Genomic DNA, 18,202 nt, shown 5'->3' on the forward strand with positions numbered 1-18,202 from the left:
CATGTGCACCAACAGACACACAACTTGCCCCAACAAGCTTTCTTCCTCGACTCCCGGAGGCGTTGCAGGACACAAAAGAACGTCTGCGTTTTAAATACCGTGTACGATATATTTCCTATATGCTCAAAACCTCAAATCAAACTAAAAGCGTTCAAAGCGACTGGCGTGTTTGAACGAGAGGTGGTCCGATCGACGCCGCCTTCAAGCGGCCCGACGCCTTACACTCCCACACCCACACGAGTACGAAGGGCGTACACTCTGGCACAAAGGTGTGACACAACACGCGAGTGCAGAAAGGATATTAAATGTATTTTAAAGTAGAGGATGACAACAACAGCATTGATCACTTTTAAAAACAAAACGCATGTGCAAGAGAGACGGTCAGGAGTAAAAGCTTCATATCTTTACAGTGTAGATCAAAAGATGTGTCGGCACCAGTGAAGTGCACAACACACACATTTAGGAAACAGGAACACAACGGGCTGCAGCTCGGTGTCGAAGGACTTCAGTGCGTTGAATACAGTAAAGGACTCGTAGCTGACAGATTGTCTCAACAGCGGAGGCTTCCCCGTTTGAAGTTTCAGACAGAAGTGTGTTTGGAAGCACTGAAATCATTTCATGTGTTGAAGTCTGTACTTCCCCTCACAAAGTACTGGCTTTTTTTTGTTGCTTCAGCTGAAACATCTATTTCCATTTCGACGCCGACTGGTCGAGGTGTGCTCAAGAAGGCGAAAAGACGGGAAGTGAAATGAACTGGATGTGTTGGGCTACTCTTCCTGCGCGTGACTGAAGTTCAGAACGCACAGCATCTGGAAAACGCAACCGATAAAGGCCGGAAATACGGCAGGGGGAAATCAAGAAACGGCTCACCTTTGACCTCTGAACACCTCCGTCCAAGATTGGATTTCATTTAGCTTATGTCTATTCAACTTATACAATAGGAAAAAAAAACAAAAAAACACTGTCATGAAGTCTATTTCTTCACCCGTCCCTTCGTCTGACTTTTTGTGCCTCACTACTTTCTTTGGAAACATCGTTGTGTTCCTCATGTTTTATCAAGATCAGAAACGGGTCAGATCTGAATCTTTGTTTAGGCTTGTTTTATAATAATAATGACGTTCTTTGGCTTGGTTAGCCTTGTTGCATCCGACACACAAACGTCAAACACACGAGACAGACGGCCAGAGCGTACGAGTACAGGTGCAAATGGAACAGTTTTGTTCTTGCAGGAGAGGCCCAGTGGGTCAGTGCTACCTTTGGGGGTCGTTGTTCGAATCACGTGTTCATTAGTATTTCTAAAGAGAGCGGGGAAGTGGGCACTTTGGAATAAAACACGCAATGGTGCCCCCCTTTGTTTTTCTTTCAATTCGACTCTCTGTTTCGGGTCCAGTTTATTCTTTGAAAAAAAAAAAGAAGAAAAGTCTGGAGCTGGGGAGAGGACAAAAGTCCAGGTAGGGGAGTCATCCTTATGTCGCTAATGACTTTCTCCCCCCCGACCTCACACGAACGCCTCCTCCACCTCCCGCCCTTAACCATTTGGGAAATGATTGTGTTGCAGTTAGGAGCCTTCTGGAAGAACCAGCGGGTGGAGAAGGCAGTCCGCGGTCCAGATCGCCGGCACTTCGCCGTCGTCCGTTTTCGCGCGTCTTCCAGGGGGCGGCGGGAGCGTGCGGCCCTCGGGGGTCGTGTGTATGCCGAGGCCGCTGAGGAGGTCCCGCAGGCGCGCGGCGGTGCTCGCGAGCTGCTTCTTCTCCCCCTCGAGCGCGGACACCTGCTCCGTCAGCCGGCGCTCCGACTGGGCCAGGACCTCCACTCGGCTCTCCAGGCTGCAGACACGAGCGTGCGACACCTGAGGGGAGCGAATGATGGTTGACACGGAGCTAAAGGAGACAATAACTAAGGCTCTGTGTGTGTGTGTGTGTGTGTGTGTACCTGTAGCTCCTCAAGCAGGTCGAGGTTCTGCTGCCGGAGGCTCTGATTGGTCCTCTCCAGCTGCGCGGTTCGCTGCTGCTGCGTGAGGGTCGGGGGCGTGTCTAGCAGCTCGTCCTGCAGGACGTGGTACTCCACCTCGTAGGCCTGGAGCTGCTTGGACATGTCCATCTGACACACCTGAAGGACAGAGAGTGTTTACAATCGTGCAAATCCTGACAGGTATCCACCTCGAGTGAGCGTTACGAAACACAAGAACATTTTGTTTTTCGGAAGCGCACGAGCTCTCAGAGAACATTGTGCGATTCCACAGAAAATCTATTCACAGACAATGACTGGGCTCCCGAACACTAAAATGTCGTTAGACAGCCACGGAAAGAACAGAAAGTGTTTATCACTGTGTCACTACAGTCACGATAATACGTTTAGTTGACAGGGCAGTTCTTTTGAACTCGTAGGTGCACATTTATTTCCTCGTCACACTACCTGACGGAAATGTCGTCTCAGTTGATTATTAAAAACAAATGTTTAAGGTGCCGCATGTCACAACTTGTGGTTGCGTAACTAAATAACAAACAATGGAGACAGTTTTGCATACTCGGCTCCAAACATCCTGGAAGTGCACCTCCCTGGCTTGTCTTTTCGTGGTCGAGACAGGTGAGTCACGCCACAGTGAACATATAGACAATCTGGATAAGTGGCACTTGGGGAGGGGGCGTACCGGCAGGCTAGAGCATGATTCAACGTTTTGCAATCATAAGCAAATGACATGGTAAATGCATACTTTCTAAACTACGGAGTACATTGAGAACATCTCTCTACCTGCCTTTGACTCATCTCAAACTCTCAATCTTCAACCTGAGCATCTTTGAAAGATTAGCGGGGGCGGAAAACGATGCAGCAGACACACATTTCTTCATGTGCCGTCTGTTATAAATTTGACACAATAAGCGAACCAATAAACTTTCCAAAAATGATAATCTGTTGTTTTTTTTCTTTTCTTTTTTCGCAGATGTCATTAATTGCATAACAAATAAGTTAACGTTTCACTATGATGGTTCTTTCTTCCAGTCGTCCAGCCGCCATCGTTGCAGAAGTCGCATCCGTTTAAACTGCTGTCCAAGTTGTTGAAACCAGAAACTAAACATCACGACTCATTTTGTCATTTTACCTGGTGAGGTTTTTGGCAGAAACTATTTTTTTTCTCCAAAAAACAGACAGCTCTGTGATCGAAGACAGTTTTGAAAGACAGCAAACACAGACTAAAAACATGTCACTGTGTGCTGGACGCAAACACACCGGAACAATTTAGAAGCAGTTTACAAGAAAACTAGGATGACACTCGCCAGCGAGAGACAGCGGTGCATTCAGGGGCTCCTCGGATGGTCACGTTTTCCCAAGTTGGGAAGTCGTTCTTCCTTTTGAGTGAAACAACATGGACGTGATGTATTCTAATGCTTTAACAACACGGTAGCTGCTTTTGGTGTTTGCGTGAAATTTGTGCGACAGTGCCTTCTTTCATCCCCTGTATGAATCGTCACTTTACATGCGTCTCCTTCGTGAACACAACACAGGAGGGAGTCTGATCACGACTGTTGGGTTGTTGGGAGTCACTCAACACGTGTGCATGATGTTATTGACACACTGTAGTTTTTCCTTCACAGCAAACACTGACGCACAAAGGTGTCATCAACTCCGTGGCACTCCACCCATCGGCTGTGGTTGACATTGATGGACGTTGCTGTATTTCATGTCGAGGCGGAGCTTAATATGGGAGACATGGTAATATGGAGGGCTACTTTTCTGATGTACTTTTGCTGAATAATACTTTTGCTCGCTTGACGTTAAACAAATGTTTATTATGCATTCAATAGGTTGGATAAATTAGGAGTTTGTGCATGTTCACAGACTTCTTTTGCTCACTCGGCACGTCACACTGCTGCTGTGAATGCTGATGCTACTGTGAAATACAAGGCACACCCTCGTTGCAAAGGTTCCAGAAAAACAAACGCTTTGATCGAACAACTCCACCGGTGACTGGGGCTATTTTTAGAACGTGCCCGCAGGCGACTTATTGGCTCCCTCGGCACAGTGTTGGCTACTGCTGCTATATCTGATGAAAAATGCTGTAAAATTATGAAACAGAAATACAAGAGACTAAAAATCTGGATATTGTAATGATTTAAATGACTTTTTAATCTGTGAGTAAGATCTAACTTTATGGAGGAGCAGTGCTAAATCACAGTGTTTTATCTTTTTGCTCTAAAACTGATTTAGCCTTTCGAAAAACTAAAAGCGTGTGTGTGTGTGTGTGTGTGTGTACACACAAACTTTGAAGGGTTTTTGCTTTCAGTGTACCGCAGACATGAAAGGGACATTGGAATGTATTGAGATGGATTAACAGATTACTGGTTTTGGTATTTTCATGAGTTTTGTTTGAATGAGACTCAAACACTTCACTGTAATCCTCAAAATGACAATAAATAAGATCATGGACCTTCACAATTCACAACGGTGCACTGTATGCCCGTCCAGTGGTAACACATGGGAGGTAACACATTACTGACTGTTTGGTTCTCTGACCTGGTTGATGGTTTTCTCCATCTGCACCAGGCCCAGGTTGGGCAACATGGTCTTGATGAAGTCCACTATGGACTCCAGACTCTCGTGCTGCAGGATCAACGGCTTGTGGCTCCCCAGCAGGCTCAAGGCCACCTTGAAGATGACCTCTGACCCCTGCAGGAACAACATATCTGACAGAGGACAAAGTGGAGTCAAAAGGTGACACAGGATTAAAACAGGAATGAGCGGTTGGAAAGGCCCTGCCGTGACAGCGTCTTTTGTTTTTAATTACGCAACAGGGCCGTAAATAATGACAGGCGATCACAGCGCAGCTTACCGTTGTTGATTGGCGACTTAAAGGGTTGTTTTCAATGATAGATGCTTTGACGTCAATGAAAAAAAGGCTTAAGCAAACATAAATATAGGCCAGAGAGACGAAGTAGGTGTGTGAATTTGTGTGTGTGCTTTGAATGCATAAGGGTGGGGTAAGGGTTCGGCAGAATTGCATGAGATCATGCAACAGATTAAGGCATGGGAGCGGAGTTGAGGAGCCCCACATGCTGCACGTTATCAAAGACTTCAAAGTGCTAGGATGATGCTCTTTCGCTATAATGCACACAAGTACACATGCGCACACACACACACACACACACACACACACACACACAACGTTATGCTCAGATGAGCGCAAGGAGCCAGAGAGTCTGGTTCACTGCCTGAGCACAGTGTAAGAAATTAGGCATGAAAACGACAACAAGAAAGGAATAAGAGTGTGTGTATAAAAGAAAGACATTTAAATATATAAAACGTGTGTATACAAATATATAGAGTATAAATATACATATATATACACACAAATATATATACAAAGAAGTGAAGTTACAAAGTAAAGTGTGTACATGCCTCACACTTACACATGAATCCCTATCATTCATACATATGTATATATGAATGACACACACACACACACACACACACACACACACACACACACACACACACACACACACACACACACACACACACACACACACACACACACACACACACACACACACACGGCAGCTTACCGAAGACCCTGGCCACGAAGCCGAGGGGGAAGTGCGAGGCGAAGGCGGTGAGGAACCAGGGGGTGGCGTACAAGCTGGGTCCGATCTCCTGCTGCTCCAGGTGGACGTAAAGATCCCTGTGGTAGTCGTGGAGCAGCCGCGACAGCTGGTACATCTGAATCTGACGGAAACAAAAAACCAGAGATTGCTTTTTTTTGATTGGTGCGGTCGAGTGTGCATCACGTGCTTTAATTATTTTACTGAGCTGTTTTACACTAAACTGAATGCTAGACATACTAAACCAGAACTGACTGATGATGATGACAAATAAAAAGACCTGCAGTCCTCCCTTCCGTGTAATTTGTATAACATAAAGATAAAGATGCGTAGGAGACGGGACAAAGAGGCTCTGTGTGTGTGTGTGTGTGCGCGTGTGTTTTACCTGCAGGATAATCATGTCAGGCCTGTACTGTTTGCGCAGCCCCACGTCATACATGAGAAATTTGAGCATGTTGAAGGCGTCCTCCTCCCCCAAGTGTAACAGCAGCACTCCAGCAATGAAGGACAGGCCCTGGCAGTAGCCCACCTGCAGACGCAACAATAACACACTTGACGTCCACACAGACAAGGAAGGGCAAAAGGGGGCTTAAGCCGAAAAAACAGTTGACAGCTCCGTTTAGTCAATCAATCGACGGGGAGGTTGTGTGGGAGGCAGAAGGAGAGAGGGAGAGAGAGAGACCTACAAGGAAAGTGAATACCAAAAGAAGAAGATTGAAATGTACCTCGGGATCCAGCAGTGAGTAGGCCTTCAGTAAATTATAGAGAGACAGCTGTCCTGCCCCCAGCTGTGCTTGGAAATACGGGTGTGTGGGAAAAGTGCGACCTGGGATGGACAAGATAAAAAAGAGCGACATGTGAACCATCTCATCAAAACAGTTCATATTTCGTATGAAAGCGCTGCGCCAGACACATTAGCTCATTTGGATGGCTTTTGATTGAGCTGATAAAGCCGTTTTAATAGATTTGATTTACTCGACTCTTGTTTGACACATTCCTGGAAAAGAATCTGAGCCCCCCGGGTGTGTCTGAATGAAGCAGAGTCTCTGCCTCGGGAGCCCGGCGCGTCGACCCATTCCGCGACGGCGAGCTCACAAATGAAAACGCCCTGCTATGGAAGAGAGTACCCCCGCTACGCCTCCTACGGAAAGGGAACACGTGGTGACGAACCGCGCCCATCGGTGAAAAATAACTTTCTTAATGGAGGCGAGCCGGTAATTGGGAGGTGTGTGTTTTGGTATTGAGCGCCACTTGAGGCGTGCGTGAGGAATGCGCTTTAGGGGCTTTGTGTTCTTGAACCTACTGCAACGACAGTCACCTTATCTGATGTAGAGTGAATAACATGACAGAAAAAACATAAAAAACATAAAAAAACAGGCGAGGTTAAGTGCTACGGGGATGCGGATGTGTGGGTGGATGTGTATGTATGTGGGTGTTATGTATGTGAGTGTTATGTGGGTGAGGTGTAAGTACTGTGTGTGTGTGTGTGTGGTGGGTTTTGGGTGGGAGGTGTTGGGTACATGTGAAGGTGAAAGCGTCAAAATGAGGTTTGAGACATTTTTTTTAAAGCGCCTGCCCTCTACCAAACGGTTTCCATTGTCAGAGGGTTGTGCGTCATGAACCGACTGCAGCATCAGGTTACTCCCAAATACCACGAGAAGGCCATTTAATATCTCTTTTACAGTCATACTTGCCAAAAGAATTACTGAAAACCCTGAAGTACCACAATTGTTTGATAAGTCCATCAATTTATTGACATGTTTTATGGCTTTTTTGTCAGCACCTCCCAGTCTTACATGACAAGCCTTCCTAGTAATGGCTCTAGATGCATTAAAAAATGGATTGACCAGTTAAATAATAATAACGTTAATCAATCGTCAAAAAATCCACCCATTATGAATCGAAGAGCTTCCCCCCTGCTGAAGCTAGCAGTTTATAGATTTATTATGTCTACCAACGACTCGCTCAAGGAAAAATAAAGCAAGTGTTGCTGTCGAACGCAGACAAGTCCAAAGACTTTTTCAGACCGGAAGAAAGTCTTAAGATTTGTACTGTACACCGATTTGTGTTTCCGTGTTCTTTCCATACAGCAGAGAAGCTTAAAAATCAAGCAACTGATGAATACAAAAAAAATATGTGAACATGAGCGCTCGTCATTGTGTGTCTGAGTTACCCAGATCTATGAGGATGGCGTGCTGCTGCGAGGTCAGCTGCTTCAGCAGCTCTTTGTACGGCGTGGGATTGGCGGGCGCTCGGGACGGGACCGTCTGCCTTAGCAGGTACTGTTCAGAAAGAAACTTCCAGATTTCGCCCCGGTGCTGCCTCGGGACGCCTGTTGGAGAGGACAAAGAGACGAGAGACGTTGAGTGCGGGGAGCGGGTAGGTTACAAGTGGACGGTCACCAACAAGTAGTATGCAAATCATGAGGGGACTTGAAAATGTCGTAACATTTAGAGGCTTATCTTAACTTATCTGTAAAAAGAAAAAAAAAAACCTGTCAGTCACATTTCTAAACAATGTTTCCCCCCCGAGTGTAGAACGCAGTCTCGCCTCGGGAAATGTGTAGCTGTGTGCAAATATTTTAAATGCCATAGTAAAGTAAGTAAACTATACATTCAAAAATATCTACCACAAATATTTCTACATTTAACTCACATGGGCTCTGATATTTGAAGCATCCCAAAATGACTTTATTTTACACTTGTATCAGTGAATGTATATTAACAGAAAGAGCCCAGAGTACAGCCGTTAAGACTCTCAGCAGCGCAACCACCGGTTTGACGCAATGTGTTATCAACCTTGTGTCATGATCCGGCTCTTGAGGCTACTTCAGCTCTAAGGGCGGCTTTTCATTCGCCAGGAGCCTTTTGTGTGTGCATTTGTGAACTTTAGATCTCCCCTAGTGCGTTTAAGGTCGAGGAGATAACCCTCGCGTCCTCCCGTGCAGATACTAGAACACACGCAGAAGAGGAGAGAGCCTTGATAGTGAGAAGGGCGGTACACACAAACACACTTTACTGTGCACAAATGTTGAATACAAAAAAAAAGAACAAACATCCCAAAGTAGTTTCGATATATGTATTTGCGGAGCCAGGCGCGTACCTTGTGCCACGGCAGCGTGGATGGTCTCCGTGTCAAACTTGACCTTTGCCCTCGCAGGAGTTCCCAGCATCTTCTCCCACACCAGAGTGACCTCCTTCAGACACGGCGTGATTTCCTCGTAGTCCAGCTTCAGGCGCTTGTTCTGCAGATCGCTCTCTGTGGCTGCGAACGAAAGGAAAAACACATGCAGAGGATGCTTGTTAACAACGCAGGCGTGCTTCTTAGCAAAGGACCAAGCAAGCCCTGTACGTTTTGTCCTTTTTTGTTTGTTTCTGCACTTGATTACTTTACTACATTATTCAGACAGACTTTCACACACACTCTTTGTCAGAACAATTAAAACAGCGTCGAGCACAAAATGTGACAGCAGTCGAAAACAGACAATAAAACCTTTGTGTTTAGATAAAGGGATTTCTAAACGGGCCAGGTCACATGCATTCCATAAGGAAGGCTGATGTCATCTCGTTAAAAAGACAAGACATGCACGGGATGTTTCAGAATAAAAAAATACAAATCATACATCAAAGACAAAGCCTGTAATTGTTTTGCATGGCTTGGGAAACAACTCAAGCAGGAGGTGTGTGAGAAATAATTGCAGCAGCAGCGGCGCAACAGAGGCAAGTTGTGAATACAGTATTTACACAGTCACCCTTTAAGTTGTTGTATCAAACTTGTGAGCAAACTTCACACACCTAGCAGTTACAGAACATGATCTTTTATTTGGAGGCCTGTTTCTAGCCGGCTGGCAAACCTTTTCGGTCTCCACCAACTGACGAGGGAAACATCTGTCTCTTTAGTTGCCACATTCTCCATTGTGTTCCCCACCTACTTGCTAATTGTGTCTCCAGTTGGAGGGCTGAGAGGGGAACTTAGAGGTTTTATTAACGACAATCAAATTTGGACGTTGGAAAATGACAAATAAACGAGAGTAAATCAAGGGGTATCTTAACTCATTTAACAGACAACATGTAATTATTATTATTATCGCACATCCACCTGCTGGGTTATAATAAGACATTTTAGTTCCATTGCGCAATCTAATTTGTGGCTTTCAGATGAACACACAAACTACACAGAGAGACACAAACTGTGAATTCCGTTGCAACATGTTGACACCAGCGATCAAAGAAGGTGAGGCACGCCCAGCGGCCCTTGTCTGTTCCTCTCTCTCTCTCTGACAACACCCTTCCTCCCTTTCCTCTCCCTAATCACTCCTTCACAGCCCTTCTTCTCTTCTCTCTTTTCTCCTTCACACTGGCACTCGGAACTCTTTCTTCTCATCCAATCCCACGGTTGTCTCTTCCGTCGGGCCACACTCTCCCTCCCCTCGCCCTTTTTACGCTCATCCTCAGTGTCCAACTTGCTGACCAGCGGCGGGAGAGGAAAGAGACAGCAGTCCGTTTTCCTGGAGGCCGGGACGCCGTCTTCAGCTTCGCGCCGCACTGCGACGTCGGGTTACGGCAGACTGCCGCTCTTTGGGAGCGCTCCGCACGACCGCACTTTGTGGGTCACGGCCGAATGGATAGCGGCCGGCTAACAATAAACGGTTTTAATAATAGAATATAATATTATGGGTTGCAGGGTGGTGTAGTGGCTAGCTCTAGCAAGCTAGCAAGAGGGGCCGGGGTTCGGAGACCGGTCTGGCAGGTCCTTCTGTGTGGAGTTTGCATGTTCCCCCCGTGGCAGCGTGGGTTCTCTCCGGGTTCTCCGGCTTCCTCCCACAGTCCAGAGACATGCAGGTTAGGTCAATTGGACTCTAAGTTGCCGGTAGGTGTGTATGTGAGCTTGAATGGGTGTCTGTCCCTATGCCTGTCCTGGAAGACTGGAGACTGTCCAAACCTTTCTTTGTGGTCTTTTTATGAAAGATCGATGTAGTAACTGCAGATTTGGCATTCTCACCCGTAAAGTAAGCTACCGCATTCAAATCCAGAATAAAACACATTTTTTAAAACATCTTTCATCTATCATTCTTGAACGTTTTTTATGAAATGCTGTGCATCATAGCCTCAGCAATCAGAGACAGAGAAGCAGCGGGAGTGACCTGCAGGGCGTAGTCTGGATACTAATTTTTTTAAAAAGAAAGAAAAGAAAAAGGAAAAGTTGGACGGAGCAGACAGCCGACACACCCAGAGTAAGAATAGACGGTGCCGAGCAGCGGCGGCTCTGCGGTCTGTCTTATCTGGAGTGGACGAGAGTCCGGTCCATCAGGACTCGGCCTGCCTGCTCTCCATTTCTCTCCCCCGCCCATGATAAACGCACAACAACATAGGATACCCCACCCTTGAGCGAACAAAGACACACACACACACACACACACACACACACACACACACACACACACACACACACACACACACACACACACACACACACACTTTCACAGTTGACTCATTAAAAACAGGCAGCCGTGTAATAGATAAAAGGAGGAATGGAGCTCCACCCGGACAAATAACGGATGGAAAGGTGGAGTGTGGCTAGAGGGAGGAATAAAGGGATAGAGAAAACCGCCACACGCTGCAGATGTGTACATTGGAGCCACTCGAAGGGTGTGAGGTCGCTGCCCGGACATGTTTTTATTTCATCACCATTTCTAAACAATGTTTCTCCCCGAGTGTACAACGCAGTCTCGGCCTCGGGAAACGTGTAGCTGTGTGCAAATATTTTAAATGACATAGTAAAGTAAGTGATCTATGCATTAAAACATATTTACCACAAATATTTCTACATTCAACATTTGGATCCCTTGGGCTCTGATAGTTGGAGCGTCACAAAAAGACTTTATTTTACACTTGCATCAGTGAAACAACAGAGATAGTGTGTATTAACAGAAAGAGCCCAGAGTACAGCCGTCCCTCCACATGCACATGTTTTCATTTCATCACTCTTGAGCCACGTCCTCTCCGTCCACGCCCTGTTATATAGGGAATGATTTATCTACTTGGATGATGGATTTGTGGTTTGTTTAGAGCGCAGGTAGTTAGGGGTTGAGGCGCACAGCGAGGTGTGTGTGTGTGTGTGTGTATCGATGCGCGCCAACTGGGTCAGCAAAGAGGCGGAACACTCGGCACACCCTTACATATGCCTCCCAGCAAATAGTCACGCACACACACACACATACAACCTCTTCATTGCTGATTGGAAATAAAATATTAAAAAAAAAACAGGTTTGCGCTTGATTATCTGGAGAGGCATGTTGCCAGAGACAAATTAAAGTAAAAGGCAAGAGTTTCGTCTTGCCACGCAGCTTCTGGAGAAACCTCCTCGGCATTTAATTCAACCAGCATTACCAGTCGAGTGCTGCAAACGCTGCTAAATAAAACAATCCTGGCAACAAATGCTATTCACACTTTGTGTGTTTGACCCCTCCCCTAACCTCCGTGAATCCAACTCACCCTGTAGCTTCTGGTTCTCCATGTCCATCCTCTGCAGCAGGATCTGCTGCAGGATGGCCTTCCTCCAGAGCTCCCTCAGCTCCTCTCTGCTCCTTCTCGTCCTCTCCTCGGGCACCACCCGTATAGACGAGTCCCCGCACCCTCCGACTCCAACCTGGCCAGCGCACAGCCGGCCCACCTCGAGACAGGTGTCCCCTCTCTCTGAAAGACACGTCACATAATAAACAAGAGATAGTGCAGTGTTATTTTGTGAAATAATGGTGTTAAAAAAAAAAATCAATCATAACGAGGGAGACATTTTTCATTCATTGGACCTAAATGGAAACATAAAAAGTCTGTGTCAGTTTAATTTGCAACACCACCTCGCACACCTGTGCAAAACAGAATGAAAAAACAATAAACACAGATGTTTTTGACACAGTCGGGTGCGTCGCACACAAAGTGTAAAAGGAGTGTTTGTGTGACTACACCCCAAAGTACAGGGTGGATCCCAAAACCTCAAAATAAAGTGTTGTTTAGAGAAAGGACATAACAACTATCTAACGCATCAGTTTCAGTTTGTAGGAACATCAAGATTTTATGCACATCATGTACACACAAGCTCCGCTTAGGTATGTCTATATCTTATCTTTCCAAAGACTCTTCTAAGGAAGACTAGTACCGGGGAAGTGTGTAGACATCGACACCAGCTTACACAATGACACAATTTGCAGAATAACAAAAGTGTTCAGTTGAGATTAACACTGTGTGCCTTTGTGACGTTCTAAGACATGCTGAAACCAGCAGAGACACTATACAAACATATGGCTCCTATGTTATAAGAGTGACAACCACACACACACACACACACACACACACACACACACACACACACACACACACACACACACACACACACACACACACACACACACACACACACACACAGAGACTTGAATATTTGTTAGCAAACACAGACTCCTGCACTGCTTGAACAGAAGATGGCTTTGAGGTGTGAAACGTGCGCACACGCACGCACACTTGTAAATACGCACAACTTCCCATCTGGGATCCTCGAGGAGACTCTTTACGGACTATTTTAACCCTCTTATCCTAAACGTGACTATAGGAGCTACCATGCTGTGTGAGCTATCATACCAAACTTAATATTCAAACCATGTCTTGATGCCAAAATTCCCACACAAACACAGCCCCCGTTGCATGAAGTGTCACAACCCACTCCCTGAGCAAACATTTTACAGGACCCACGTCCCCGAACACACACACACAATATATGCAAAGCGGGTCAACACGGCTGGCGCTTTCCTCTGGCGCTGTCTGTGTGTGGACTGTCAACATGACCTTGAGAGACCGTCATCCCTTCCAACACACACGCACACAAACTCGACACACCCATGACCTCACGCACGCGCACACAGGGGTGCTGCTTTCGGCCGGCGAAAAAGCCCAAAATCAAGCTGACCTGCTTGGAGCACCGCATCGCCTCCACCTCACGGCGGTGGGCCTTCAAAATAAAAGCCAGTTTCAGGTTTAATAAATGCCGAGGAGACAAGTCTGGCTCGATGTTCGGCCGTTCTCGGTCCAGAAGCTCGCTAATCTCTCACGAGCAGCATGTTCGGGTGGGTACCCGAAAAAGGTCCCACTAGTCCCACACTCCTGTTGCATTTATCAAGACCCGAACAAAGAATGTGCACAGAAGGTAATCCACTAATCCAGCAACACCCCTGTGAAGCTTTTTATTAACCAGTTGTTGATGTTGAGACTGCATCAGAGGTGGAAATGTATGGAAATGTTAGTGGCGGTGAGTTCAGACTTTGGAAATATCACACTTTGGCACCCCCCAGTGGAAATATAAGACGCACAGTGGCCCATTTGCATATGATATGATTTTAGTGAGCTAAATATCAATATTTTGTCCAGAAAAAAAAAAATTGTGAATTTTTTTTTAAAAACTTTTACTGTGTTTTTGTAAACCTGCATTCTGAACTACACAAGTCAGTCCTTTCACGTTGTAAAAACACACAAGTTCATGAGTTTCACACAACGCTGGCATCGTAGGACTATATATATAAAAAAACAAAACACCCTTATTATTTTGGGCGTGGCGTGCATGGAAACACCAAAACGCCACCCTCCGGCAGAATGTGCCGTCATTTCGGTTTCAGGGTCAATGCCAGTTTACTCTGGAACAGCAGGGTTTTTGTTTTCTTTCCCAGACACTTTATCTCACCTTGAAATAACACGCTAACATTCTGCTAAACCTGCCTCGCTGTGTTTTCATACGTGCAAGAGGAGGTTTGAATTGAAGGTGCTCTGCAGGAACACTGAGACAGTTGCCGTTTGTTTTGTTAGTGCTTTACTGAAAAAAAAAAGATGTAATGTGCCAATATAGAGTTCATGACACACACCAACATGTCACCCTTAGATACCCTGTTTTTCTTTTTTTAATTAGCAATAAGGGTAAAAGGACAAATGTGCTGAGAATCTCTGGATTATGCCATGTGTTGAGAGAAAAGAAAAACAGATCAAATGTGAAGAATTCTGAGACAATTGACTAACATCTTTGAAAGATTGGTAGACTAATCAATATGAAAACATTCTTTGGTAGCAGACCTAGAACATGTTTTGTGTGATGCACGTCAATGAAACAAACTAAAATGCTAAAAGCTCACTAAAGTGTTAAGACTCAAAAGCATTTTGTCAAAAATATATAAACACCGCAAGTTCCTTTCTATGCTAACTTAAAAAAGTAAATGTACAAACATGTGTTGATCCGAGTTGTTTTTGTTTAGTGACATAGTGGAGCTTGTGTGTGACCAACCTAACTATCGATACCGTCAACACTTACGTCATACACACACATACACTATAACAAAAGACAGGATGTGAAGACATGCGAGCACATGCATGATTCCCACGTCTGCACAGATAAATACACAAACACACACCCTTCTGTGAAGACGTCGACTGACAGTAGACCGGCGAGCAATAATTAACTCTCTACTTGAACGTCCACACCCCTGAAATATTTGACAGGACTGTAAATCTCAAGGCAGACGTACTTTAATTAAATTTTTTCACATGCAGATTTTTACTGGCATCAAGACAGATTCATTAAATTTCAGACCAGTGTCAAACATTAGCCCTATTCATCAACTGATAACAGTCAGAGCAATGTGAGCACCCTCTGCGATGCAAAATGCAAAGCTCCAAAACAAGCACAGCATGCCACAACGTTTCCATCAATCGCAGTCTGATAACAAAGGAGACATATGGTTATTTTAGTCCGAAGTTTTGAGGAACTGCATACTTCATATGTCTTAATCAATTTTCTGTAATTGAAAAAAAAAAGTTTTCTTGTGAATAGAAGACAAGATTCACAACAGAAAAATACAAAATATTTACGTCTACTTCGGAGCCTTAACATGCGTTTAATGCTCTTCTAGACTGGGTTATCAGAAGGAAAATCAATTAGCATACTGGCTAAAACCAGCAGTTTACAATATACTTCTATACAATCTGACTTTTTCTTTGTTGCCACTGGAGCAGTTGCCCCCTGGTGGCCAGTAGAGAGAATGCAAGTTTTAAGACCCTTCAGAAACAAAGGTTGCCGCCTGGTCGTGGGATGGCCGTTGCAAAAGAGAACACAGGGGTCATGCCATGCTTTTATTTTAGTGTCTTGACCTTAAGCTGTCTTCTTCCTTGGAAAAAGACAGCTTAAGGTCTTCTTCCAAGGAAGACGCACACACACACACACACACACACACACACACACACACACACACACACACACACACACACACACACACACACACACACACACACACACACTTTTTCCACTGTCTGTGCCTTTTATTTATTTCATTTGATTACCTAAAGAATACGGAAAGCACTTTTGATTTATTTTATTGAATTAATATCAATGTTAACTACTCATGATATAGTAAGTTACAGGCACTGTGAGAAATTTAAACGCAGATTGCATTAAATATATTTTAACTTATTTTATGCATCTGCGAAGCTCTTTCTCAAAGTTCTTGTTGCTGAACACTAATTGTATGATGGAGAATGTATCTTGTCCTCTGAATATATTTCATTGCGATTGTATGATAAAAATAAAAGCACGATAGCCTTCTTGGACAAATTGTTAAATACTGTGTGGGGAGTTTGCAGTTTCAATCCAATTTCTATCATAAGGAATAATCGTTTTCCATTCCATTTAAAAGAAGACAAACCCGTCTGACCGACTTTCTACTTTCTTTACTACTGATGGTTAGGAAAGACGTTGATGGACAATGTCAGCGTCTCACCTCAAGAACCATTCACTAGAATTTATAGGGGAACCTCGCAACGACTTATTTGACAAGTAGTGACTGTGTCCATCCTTACCATTGGCGTCTATGTTCTTCTGCGGGGTGGCAACACGCAGGAAGATCTGCTGCCTCCACGAGTGGCGTTGGCTCCGAAAAGGGCTTTCCCCTCCTCCACATGAGGCACTCGGCAAAGACAGAGCTGCTACGTCACTGAAACGCAAACGTAACACGAATAGTTATATGATACGTCCTCGTAGTTTATACAAAGTACACATTCATTCATGTAAACACATACATCCAAAAATGGACATAAAATCAGGTTCAGTGATCCCTGAAACAAGGAGCACGAGTAGGACTAAGCTGGACACAGTGACATGGACGTGACTACTTGGTGTGTGTGTGTTTACCTGTACTTTGGGATATCGGGGTAATCATTCTCTTGGACAGGGGCCAGAAATGGAAATTTGAGAAAATTAGGGACAGAGGAGGAGGAGTGTAGACGAGCGCGAAGACCACCAAGAGGGCTGAGATCGAGGTGGGGAAAAAAAGGAGGCAGGAAACAAATGAAAAGAGGAACGTAAGGCCCGTTCACGCAGAGAGAGACACACGCTTCACTAGAGATGGCGTTTGGCGTTTCTCTGTCTGAACAGGGCCTTACAGGATAACATATAAGAGCAGGTCAAAAGAAGAACGGAACAGTTAAATAAAAGCAGACAAAATGGAGAAAAGAAGTCACAACGCTGGTTTAACTGAAAGGCAGCGCAGGATTCTCACCGTCGTTTAGAATGATGAGGGAGGAGAGGAGAGTGAGATGGAGGGCAGGGAGGAACAGGAGGAAGCGTGGAGTCGGTCGGCAGATGTCTGAGAAACGGTGCAAATACAGGAAGAGGGAGCAAAGAGAAAGAGAGGAGAGGAAGTCACAAAAAAACTAAATGTGTGACAACTGAAAAAAATGAGGGAAGAGAAAGAGAAAAGGTATTTTTTTGGATTGGAGCTGCAGCTTTTCAAGGTGCTTGGTCAAATATTATTATATTGTCTTTTCCTTGTTTAGACAGAAAGATGACAACTCTAACTGAAGCCATTGGCTATCTGAATGTATTTGAATCTTCTGCCTGAGTGCATTAAAAGAATACAGTGGAAACCAGAGATACTGTTGGTTTAGATTTACAGGTTATTCTTTCTTCCTTGTTAAAACCTGCAGCCTCCAGTAGAGAGGAGGAGCGGGCTACAGAAGTCTGGTAACCTCAAGTGTTTCGGACCTCCCCAACCCCAGATGTTTTTCATTTGAAACTTCAGACCCAGCAGAGGCTGACTCACAGAAAACATTATCAGACATCACACAGCTCCCCTCTAGAGCCCCAAAAGGCTTTACACACTGAAATAGAAAAGGACATTCTCCATTTAAATCAATGTTGCAAGATGGTCAGAACGGGGGCCATTTTTATGTTGTTGCGGGCTAAGTCACAAACTAATTGAGTGACAAAATGTAGCATTGAACCACGGTGGAATTAGCCAGCTAGCTAGCTAACTAACTAGACAAGGACACAGAAAAGCAGCCAAACTGAGGGCTGGTGACCAGAGGCGGCGCTAAACCTAACAGCCCTACGCTCATTCCCACCATGCCTGAAAAGGGCAAGCTACATAGCTAACTAGCTAATGAGCTAACTAGACTGCAATCCAGAGCAGCCTCAGCGCAACACTTTACATGTGTTGTCACTATAACTAACAACAAAAGTCATTTTCTGATTGATTTTCCCTTTAACTGTGAAAGCTCATGCGTGCTTCCAACCTCCTATCC

General features: G+C 45.0%; 1 protein-coding gene across 1 annotated transcript in view; it reads right to left on the reverse strand.

Annotated features, from left to right (window-relative positions):
- Positions 1–288: 288 nt before the first annotated feature.
- The window catches only part of tbc1d1 (TBC1 (tre-2/USP6, BUB2, cdc16) domain family, member 1), a 40,699-nt gene continuing 22,785 nt past the window's right edge, over positions 289–18,202 (reverse strand). Inside the window, exons 11-20 of the mRNA XM_068591914.1 lie at positions 16,481–16,614; positions 12,092–12,292; positions 8,700–8,861; positions 7,771–7,929; positions 6,323–6,423; positions 5,983–6,126; positions 5,562–5,721; positions 4,513–4,682; positions 1,933–2,109; positions 289–1,849 (exon numbers count right to left, since the gene is read on the reverse strand). Of these exons, the coding sequence (XP_068448015.1) occupies positions 1,559–1,849; positions 1,933–2,109; positions 4,513–4,682; positions 5,562–5,721; positions 5,983–6,126; positions 6,323–6,423; positions 7,771–7,929; positions 8,700–8,861; positions 12,092–12,292; positions 16,481–16,614 (1,699 nt within the window). The 3' untranslated portion in view covers positions 289–1,558. The remainder of the gene's footprint in view (positions 1,850–1,932; positions 2,110–4,512; positions 4,683–5,561; positions 5,722–5,982; positions 6,127–6,322; positions 6,424–7,770; positions 7,930–8,699; positions 8,862–12,091; positions 12,293–16,480; positions 16,615–18,202) is intronic.

The sequence above is a fragment of the Clinocottus analis genome, unplaced genomic scaffold, assembly GCF_023055335.1.
Source record: "Clinocottus analis isolate CAN_PGR_092001 unplaced genomic scaffold, fCliAna1.0.p SCAF_26, whole genome shotgun sequence".
NCBI classification, from domain to species: Eukaryota; Metazoa; Chordata; class Actinopteri; order Perciformes; family Cottidae; genus Clinocottus; species Clinocottus analis.